A 10,896-nucleotide genomic window follows, 5' to 3' on the forward strand; every position below is an offset into this window, starting at 1 on the left:
AGTTATACAGAGTTAGCCAAAACGAAATAGACACTTTCAAAGTTTTAGAGAAAGAAGAGATTTAATAGCATAGCCAAGATACTTATATGGTTTGAAAAGTACGCCCTGAATTTTACATTTTTATTTTACCTTTTTATGGGATACAGCACAAAAAACGTGCACTTTAGGTGAATCCCTCATATGCTCTACTACAGCTCTTGGGTTTTCAGTTCCCCATATACGAACGTTGTGTTTGTTCATCGTACCACTAATGCGGAACATTGATTCGTCACCAAAAACTAGCCAGTTAACACATCGCGGACCAGCAATTTAAATATTTAAATCACCCTGGGGACTAGCATTATTAAACCTACTATCCTAACTTGTGCACTGTTCACTTTAAAAATTAATATAAAATCTCCTAATTAATTTTATGAACTAAAATTTTTGGAGAACACTTACCAGTGCTCCTAGAAGTGCTTCAGAGTGTGATATTTCTGGAAACATTCCCCTTTGTGAAGTGACATTACACAGATCTTGCAACGTAGACAGTCATACTCCTCTTTTTTTCAACTGTGCAAACATGGCATTGCCTAGAAGGATGCTTCCCCTTGGAATGTTCACTCTTCACAATTTTCACGAGGGTATGTTTCCGCATATCACCCGAGAGTCGCCCTGGGGGGTCCACATGAGGCCTGTGTGGGGTGGGAGTTGATGGGCCCAGTCACACTAAGTCTGTGTCTGACTCTGGTTCTGCAGCCACCATCTGATCTGCAGCCCAGGCCTTTGCCACATTCATCAGAAATGCTTTGTATTTCAATTTTGAATCAGGGTTTAAATTTTTGTGATTTTTTTTTAGATTTTTTGCTGTCCCTGCAATCTTACTACCTGCATTTTCGTCGGAGCTACTGTCACTTTTACTCTCTGTGGCCACAATTCTTTGTTGTCCCCTGTCACTGCCACTGTCTGACTCACCATAACTACGCATCTCACAAGGCACGTAAGCTAGCTCATCGGAGAAGAATTCATCCTTGATCCATATTCCACTACTAACTTACTGGCTGTTACAAACAGCTTGAAGACCGACAATTCCTTTGGAATGGGTTAAGATAACAGCGAGGTCATGTTACTGAATACTAAGCAGACATTCCGGAGTCTTAATACCCAGCAGTCATGCAGCTGTGTGGCAAGAGAGCAAGGTATAGTGTGTTGCAACATTACGTGTCCTAAAATCATGATATCATGCGACCGGTCTGCCACGTTTAAAGGTGAAAAGCATGATATCATGCGACCGGTCCTTTATGTGTTAAGGAAATCATTACTTCCTTCATTCCACTGCTGCGTGTCCATACAGAATGAGTGACGGAGGATTTTGTCGTTTTCAGTGATGTTCGGCAATAATTGCAACTGGTAAGAGAACATTCATATGCGTTTACGCAAGATATTCCACACAGTCATTTGTGGAACTTGAAGTTCTAAACTTGCACGTCTTGTCGACTTTTTAGACCTGCGTGTGTAAGTTTCACGAACATGAGTCATTTAAACTGTCTATTTCTTTTAGGCTAACCCTGTATAAATACATGAGATTTGAGATTTTCATGGTGGTGAAAAGTTGGATGTCTTTTAGGGTGTGGTACTATGTGATCTCATAGGCAGTAACCAATGTTTTGGAGGAAGCTTCTGACACCATTGTTATGACAGAGAAACTAGAGACAACAGGTAACTCCAAATCAGTGGTAACTGCCTGTAAGACTACATGGTGTCACAAACCAGAAGACTATAGCCTTAATCATGTAATTCATTCCTTCTTGCCAGAGATATCTATAAAGTTAATATTGTCTCTTACAGATAGCTTTGTTGTATGTACATACTGAATATTTTCTTCGATTTAAATATAACTTTTCATTCTCCATGTGTTAATATGGTTTAGTTAGTTATTGGAGAGGGTGGGTTTCCCCATGCACTGAGACCTGTATTGGTCCACTGTGCTTCCCTCTATGATTTCTACCAGTCTCTATATCCTACCAGTACTGGTGCTTACCATCAGTCCCGCCCAGCCAGCGAGACCGGCTCTACTAGCTGAGAGGTATCTATAATGCTTCCCCCATCTACCAGAGGTATTAGAGACTGCTGTTGGGCGGGAAACGTCCGTTAATTTGGCTCAGTGACCTCCTTTGGAGATATGAGGTTCTTTTACGTGCCGTAAAGCTACGACACCAGACCCACGGCTTAAAGTCCCTCCTGGAGGACTTGTTCCCTGAATTTTTCCGCCCTTAAAAATTCGACGACCTCTGCCGGGTATTTGAACCCACGTACTACGAGTCATGAGGTGGGAACGTTACCTCTAGACTACGGAGGCCGCTTGTTAATATGGTTTACTTAATGTTATTTTATTGTACATAATGACTACTGTGTGGACTATTTGAATGTTTTCTTATTGAGTTGTGTACATATCATGGTTGTAGGTAACTGCTACACCATTTTATGGCATTGATACTGATACTATGATAACATTTTAATACTTGTCAAGCTATATAATGTCATTCTCAGCCAAAACTCATTTTGTGTTAGTTGCAAGAACTAAGGTTAATTTTACTTGCTCGTGATGCACATGAATTTGTGTAAAGAATGCTATTAAGTCATATGTACATAAAATAAGTTACTGACAAAAATTCTGATCAATTTTGATGACTGTCTTATCCTGTTACTTGTGTACCAGAATGATGATTACCAGGTGACAACAGGTGAAGATACAGCAGACTGAGGAGACTTAGTGCATGTTGTAGTGAATTCTACAGTGTGTGAATTACCAATAATGAGACTGTGCATCAGCTATTCTTAGACTTCAAGAAAGCCTATGATCCAGTTAGGAGGGAAGTACTGGACAATATTCTGTTAGAGTATGGGATACCCATGAAACGGGTCAGGCTGATTAAAATGTGTTAAAATGAAATGTGTGGTAAACATTTGTCTGGTAATTTTCCTATTCAGAATGGTCTAAAACAAGGAGATGTTTTATCGCCACTGCTTTTCAACTTTGCTTTAGAATATGGCATTAGGAAGGTCCAGCAAAACCAGGTGGGACTGAAATTAAATGGGACACATCAACTGTTGGTCTATGCCGATGATGTGAATCTACTGGGTGATAAAATAGATACCATAAAGAGAAACACAGAAACTATAATTGAAGCTAGTAAGGAGGTTGGTCGAGAAGTAAACACACAGAAAACTAAGAATATGTTTGTGTCTTGTCACCAAAATGCAGGGCAAAATCATGACATAAAGACAGCTAATAGACGTTTTGAAAATGTGCACAGTTCAGATATTTGGGAACGACTATAACAAATCAAAACCCGATTCAGGAGGAAATGTAGAAAAGACTGAACTCAGGTAATGCTTACACCATTCAGTCCAGAACCTTTTGTCTTTTCATCTGCTGTCTAGAAACATAAAAATTAGAATATAACAAACTATAATTTTGCCTGTGGTTCTGTATGGGTGTGAAACTTGGTCTCTGACAGTAAGGGAGGAACACAGAGTGAGGGTGTTTGGATTGAAGAGAAATGAAGTGACAGGAGGTTGGAGAAAACTGCAACTTGCATTCTTTCCCAAGTATTATTAGAATGATCAAGTCAAGAAGGATGCGATGGGCAGGGCATGTAACATGAATGGGGAAGAGGAATGCATATAGGATATTGGTGGGAAAGCCACAAGGAAAGACCAAGACATAGGTGGGTGGACAATATTAAAATGGATCTTAGAGAGATAGGATGGAACTGATCTGGCTCAGAAGAGGCACCAGTGGAGGGCTCTTGTGAACACAGTAATGAACCTTTCAGTTCCATAAAATGTTGGGAAATTCTTTAGTGGCTGCACAATTGGTCACTTCTCAAGGAGGGCTCAGTTCCATGAGTGACTGACAGTGAATTACCAATAGCACTTTAATTACTTGTAGTAATGATCGGTAAGCATTCAGTGGCTCAAATTACCAATCCAAACACCATCTATAGTCACTAAGCCATGTGTCAATATATATCTGATGAAGATTTTTGTTAAGTTTCATCACTGGATAAATAGATCATTGAAGGTCGCAGTGCAAGGGCTAGATTATAATGGCCCATCCCTTATGCATTCATTCATTGAGGCATTACTGGATCTGCTCACATCATGGTTCTACAGCTATCACCCCATTACTGCTGACATGTGAAACATATATTTTTTATTCTTGTGGAAGAAATCCACTACTGATGCTGAATGAGGCAGATACAGGATCCACATCAAAATGAGGGGTTTACATTATAGTGGAGGCCAGGTACTCGGATACTGACAAAGTACTGACTGAGGGTTGTGAATGACATGCAGAAACTGCCATGAACTCAATGGCCTCAAACTCAACTATGGCACAGGAGATCACACATTAGTTCTGGATTACTAGATTCCCATATTTATATTCATGCACAATTACAACATATTTCTATCTCAATTTCTGCATAATGTGAAAGAAGAGAAATGATATATTGACTGCAGTGGCTATAATGTGCATACACTAAAAATGTTATCTTACTAGACACAGGTTTCCTGTAAACCTCAAAGGCACCATGTCTTCTGGGTTGGCCACCATCTACACAACTTTCCTCCTCCTGGACAAATTGAGCAAAATCTGCAAAACCTGCCTGATCCCCTACCAAAGACAGCACATCACCCTCACTACGCTGACCAATCAGCTTTTTTGGTGAGGTCTGAAAGAAAAAGTTTCCTTGTATATATCAATTCAGAAAAAGAGGAAAATACATAAACCGAATAAGTGTTCTGTAATAGCTGGATGAATTATTTTATAGTATTTCCTTGTAAATCTCAGCACAGAAAGAAATACTTTCTCATGAGAACAAATGCAGGGTGTTTCACAACTTTAGGGAATAACTGCAGGAGGAGATTTCCTAGGTCTTTGTGATCAAAAAAGTGCATATAAACATGTGTCCGATTTTGGATGGTTATGGAGTTATGACCGTTTTTTGATTCCTGTACATGACCTCGTGTGAACTGTGTCTATCATCTGGCGGGTCACTATTTTTAGCCAGCTACAGACAGAGCGTTCTCGTTTTCTCGACACTTGAGAGGTACCTAAGGCGTGGTGGGTTGGTATGTCTGGCCACGGCTAGTGTGGCAGCTACTGGTGTTCAGAACAGTTCTCATCTCGGTGCGTCTGTTACGTTCATGATGCCATTTACATTTGCATTTGAGGAGTATGCAGATATGATTTAGCTGACGGTAACTCAGTTCTTGCCGTAGCTGAATATCAGCAATGGTTTCTGAATCGCAGAATACCAGACCAGAGTGTGTTTACTGGAGTTTACCAGGCATTGCGAGGTACCCGTAGACTTCCTGGCGTTCGTATTGCAGCCAAGCGTGGTGTTAATGAAGGCGTCAATGAAGGAGGCACTGTTCATATGGTACACCGCAGTCCACATAAGAGTACGCAAAGAACTGCCAGCCAGGTCTCCAGGCTTAAGCCCACTGGATTATTGTGTGTGGGGATGGATGAAAGAACTGGTTTACAATGTGAAGGTGGCAACGCGAGATGCTTTGCTCGGTCACATTCTGGATGCCGCTGGCCACATACGAAACAGCCAGCTGAAGCTGCTACGTGCTACCCGCACGGTTCACAACCGAGCGGCAGCCTGTGTTGCAACCGGCGGTGGCATTTTCGAAAATCAGCTTTAAGCACCAATCAATTCAAATTAAAGGTAATTTCACAAAGTTAACTTCACATTCATACTTTAAATGTATCATGTATTATGCTGGTTTATTATTTTGTTCCGTTTATTGTCAGTAATCGTTACCTTCAATTCTGAGTTTAAAACAGTCATAACTCCGTAACCATCCAAAATCGGACACATGTTTATATGAACTTTTTTGATCACAAAGACCTAGGAAATCACCTCCTGCAGTTATGCCCTAAAGTCATGAAACACCCTGTAATGTTTGATATTTATGTGACAGCCACTTACACTGTGAAACACAGATTAATTTTCTTATCTCATGAACTTGGAGACAGACTCATAGATTACTTTACAATATCTTGTCATTAGTTGAGATTATTTAACATCAAACGGAAAGAAAAAATGAATAAATATGCATAAATTGAAACAACTGGAACAGAAAGCAGTTGTAGGGCATATCCAGTATTCACTTACAGGACAATTATGAAATGCCTGTCACATTAATCCATGACTTAGCTGAAACATGAACAAGGTACTTCTGAAACACAAGTCAGACTCATTGCTGCTTCTCTTAAATTGTTCAGTGCCTCTGCTTGAATGATTTTACATGGGCTCATGTTAGAAAAGATTCAGAGCTAATACCTTACAATATTTATAGAAATTATGCTGACTAAAAGAGTCCACGTTTTACACTGTCAGTGTATTTACTATATATATATATATATATGATTCTTTTAAATTGACTAGTTAATTACATATATAATCTATCACTCCCATATTGAATGCTGAGAAAAGTTAAAAAGACAAAAATTAGCCAATCTTTCGTCAAACCTAGGAGCTTTCTGCACAGAAATATCAAATATCAGATACGTACAAAAATGCATCACACAATTAACTTAATGGTGAATGTGATGGACACAAGAATGTTCCAAGTCTGAGCCAATGGGTTAAACTGATCAGGTGTTCTAATTTTAAGCAATGAAATTACTTCAACTTATTGTCAATCAAAATTGCTTAATCAGTATGAAAAAGACTCTATTTTCTAATTTCATCATGAATATTTCTGTGTTCAATACCACACATTATTCTATTTGGTGTAATTCATTAAAAATGTTTTGGTAGACTAACATACAAGCAGGCAGGTAAAACTCAACAGTAATGCACTGACATTAGCATTGCTGAAGCAATACATTTGGGAGTCTTACTTAGTCCACAGAGAGCCCAACTGAGGTCAAATTTTGTCACTTAGACATTTACTCATTATCTTTGATAATTTCAGGAAATTGATGAACATTTTCAAGGTACACAAAATGTATACAAAGGTATGCAGTCTACAAAACAATAATCTGTATTTAAAACAAAGTAGACACTATCATATCAACATTTGTTTTTATTGCCACAACATGTTTCGACCCTTATACTGGGTCATCATCCGGCATACAATGCTACCAGACTCAGTTGTTGAATTGCATCTAACAAATTGCTTCTAATTCTTCAATAAGGATCCTTATTGTGCACTTGAGTGTTTTTAAATGCATAAATTGAATCTTTCAGTTAAAATTTTAAATATTCAGATAATAAAATTTAAAAATTAGAGACTAAAGATTAAAACATAAAAATTAAAATTGTAATAAAACTGAGAATAAAGTATTTTGCAATCACTCTCTTTAAGACTTTGTGACTGCTACGTGTTGATGCGATTTTCTGGTGGTAGAAGCGACTACAGTGTGGGGCACCTGCGTATCAGGATCTTCTCACATAAGTTAGGTCATGTGTTCTTGACCCTGCTATCGTCTTGTGGAGCTTATGCTCGTTATTCTGTATGTCACCCAACAGGTTGTTTATTTGGAGTGATCTGTAACAGTTTTTTAATTATTATAATAAGAAGCTTGTGAGTTGATGTTATTAAACTTGTTATTTGGTGCTGTGGTGTGCCGCCAGAAAGTCAGAATAGTTGAGGAGATCAGAGTTGATTTCCTAGGCAACGACCAGTGTTCCCGCTGCAATGCCTTGGAATCAGAACGCTAGCAAACCTAAGCAAAGAACTGTTCGAGGCAGCTGCATGACAACGGCTGTGATAAACATGTATACTTCATTGGGAACGGAATACCAGCAGGGCGTTGCCTAGGAAACACTGAAACAACAAATGCACCTCCTAGGAAATGGAAGGTTATCCATGGAAACGAATACTACCAGCAGATGAAACTGAACCCTTGAACACGGTGCGCTCTATACAGTCCGAGTGCACGTTATATAAGAGTCCAGCTTCGATGAGACCAGTCAGTTTTCAGTTTGGCTTCAACTACAGCAGAAGCAGTAACTGTGATAGTGAAGTTGCAAATGTAAAAGAGATGGTCCAATAAACACATTTGCCAAATCCGAGACCCGCGTGAATTTACTTGTTGTGTTACATAGGCAACACGCGACAGTACTAATGTATATTAGATTTTCTTACGATGATATGTGTATGGACTGCTCCCCGTGTTGATATTTGCAATTCAACAACTGAGTCTGGTATCATTGTATGCCTGATGATGACCCAGTATAAGGGTCGAAACATGTTGTGTCAATAAACATAAATGTTGATACGATAGTGTCTACTTTGTTTTAAATACAGAATATTGTTGTGTAGACTGCAAACCTTTGTATAGATTTTGTGTACCTTGTTTAAGATGTACAACAGGATGCATATTATTGATGAACATTTTGTTATATATTTCAAAAATATTAATTGATCTTCATGTTTTCTGGGTATAACTGCTGTAACTACATTGTCATGTTTAAGTACAAGTGTTGTTTAAATGAAACTTGCTTGCAATGCTGCTAGCAAAAACAGCCAGTTGGTGTTAATCACTAGCTCCATACATAACACACTAACAACTGACCATGTGCAGTGGGGGGGGGGCATCAGAGCAAAGAGAAACAGTGGCTATGTGCAGAGCCTGTTCAAACAGGATCAACACGCTGCCATTCAGTTCACCATCAGCATCACTGTGCAGCACTACTCTGATGCCCTCTGTAATCTTCATGCCACCGTCAAGAGAAAGCATCCCACCACGGCTACAAGGGATGTCACTGTGTTGCACAACACCCACCCCTATGTGGCCTGCACTGTCCAGGACATGTTGCATTCCATGCACTAGAAGGTGCTGAACCATGCACCATACAACCTGGACTTGTCACCATGTGACTTGCATATGTTAGGCTCTCTCAGGAAAACATCAAAGGTTGTATTTTAGCGTCCTGTTGCACTGATTTAAGTTCATGATTTATTTAATCCGTCTTGCAGTGCATACACTCATTTATCTCCTTCTCTCCCTAGCACTACATGTTTCGGCATAATAATGCCATCTTCAGGTGCTTACTTATCCACGTCNCATCAAAGGACCAAAGATTCATACCAGATGCAGATGTCAAGGCTGTGTCGGTGAAGTGGTTCCAGCATGACCCTAGGATGTGTTTTGAAGAAGAGATCCATCAACTACTGCATTAATGGGATGCCTGCCTCAGCACCCACAAGGATTATTTGTAACGGCCTACACACAACCCCATACAGGTTTCATTTGAATGAGTCTCACACTACAGAGCTCTGAAGACACTCAAGAGAATTTCAAATATTGAATCAATGATTTTCTGCACTGCAAGTGCCTAGGAATAAAGTGCAGAGGAGAAAGTTTGGACTCCACACAAATGAAGTATTAGAAAAATGAGAATGACATAATGAGGAGCTGCACAAGAAGAATTCTTCACATTATTTTAAGACTAACCCACAAATGATACATGTATGGAACACAGCACGCTTTGATCTAATATAAATATATGAAATATGTTGGTTGCAAAATCATATGAGAACTTCATGGGAAATCTAGGCACAGATAGAAGGATATTACATGGATACCCCAAATACAGTGTGTAAATGTGAACTTCATTGAAGAGGCTAAGGAAGTGATTCCAACAGTAGGCTTGGATGAACAGTGATGAACCATGTGGTTAGCTGCAAGAAATTTCTTAACCAACCCCTATAACAGATAATTACTTTCAACTTTGTACCATAGTGTTAGTAGTTAGTATTCCCCTGCATTTTGAATGTTCATTTATTTCGTCAGCCTTAGCTTCAAAAGTTGATACTATCTTCATTTCAGTGTTCACAGAGAATTTCTTCCTCCCATCTCTTGTCTATGATAAAATACAGAGAGGTTATTTGAGAGCCTGCAGAAAATTTTTCAGCCACTTTGGTGGGAGAGAAAAAAATCTACCTGGGTCAAATCTTTCTGGATGTGTTTGGGTCCACAGCACAGTCAACAAGCCTACATGCCAAGAAAATCACATACAAAGACCATTCAGATAGTAACAGAAAAAGAGCAAACTTGAAATCCGAAACTTTAAACCTTGGTCTCCTGTGCATGGCACCTAAGGATTTACGTTGGGAAAATCCAGGCCTACCACCAATTTCATTCAATTTCTCTTTAGTCAACATCTAGCATTCTGAATTTGGGTTTCCTTTCTCCAACAATGAGCCTGTTTTCTTCTGAATTTATTTATGAGTGTATGAACAGTTTTCTTCCTATTTTGATTGAACATCCCAAAATTAAGGCCAGAATCTTCATATTTCTCACATGGGTATAATACATAAACAATTATATCAATGTTGTAGCTGCTCATTGCTAGCTGAGTCTTCCTGGGTCTTCCCAGCACGTCAGTGATGCTGAAATGGCTCCTCTCTGAAGGTCACTTATGGGTTACTAAATGGAGATGTACGAGGTGTGTTCAAAAAATGACGGGAATTTCCGTATTTTGGAAAAAATATTTATTCATTCGTCTACATTAATGTTGTCGCCTTCAAAATAGTCCCCATTCGATATTATGCACTTACGCCAGCGCTTCTTCCAATCATCGAAACACTTCTCAAACTCGATTTTTGGGATAGCCTTTAGCTCTTTCAGCGATGCGCTTTTAATGTCATCTATGCTTGTAAAACGACGGCCCTTTAAGGTTCTCTTTATTTTTGGAAATAGGAAAAAGTCACACGGAGCCATGTCTGGCGAATATGGAGGCTGGGGCATCGTTACAGTATTGTTTTTGGCCAAGAATTCACGAACAAGCAACGAAGTGTGAGCAGGTGCATTATCGTGGTGCAAAAGCCATGAATTGTTTTTCCACAAATCCGGGCGTTTTTTTCGGATTGCCTCACGCAAAC

At 39.3% G+C, this 10,896-nt stretch overlaps 1 protein-coding gene across 2 annotated transcripts in view; it reads right to left on the reverse strand.

Annotated features, from left to right (window-relative positions):
• The window catches only part of LOC111874645 (ralBP1-associated Eps domain-containing protein 1), a 57,781-nt gene that overhangs the window by 13,760 nt on the left and 33,125 nt on the right, over positions 1–10,896 (reverse strand). For both annotated transcript variants that reach the window (XM_023870308.2, XM_023870309.2), the window contains exon 12: positions 4,544–4,718. In XM_023870308.2, the coding sequence (XP_023726076.1) occupies positions 4,544–4,718 (175 nt within the window). The remainder of the gene's footprint in view (positions 1–4,543; positions 4,719–10,896) is intronic.

This window comes from Cryptotermes secundus, unplaced genomic scaffold, assembly GCF_002891405.2.
Source record: "Cryptotermes secundus unplaced genomic scaffold, Csec_1.0 scaffold56, whole genome shotgun sequence".
NCBI lineage: Eukaryota > Metazoa > Arthropoda > Insecta > Blattodea > Kalotermitidae > Cryptotermes > Cryptotermes secundus.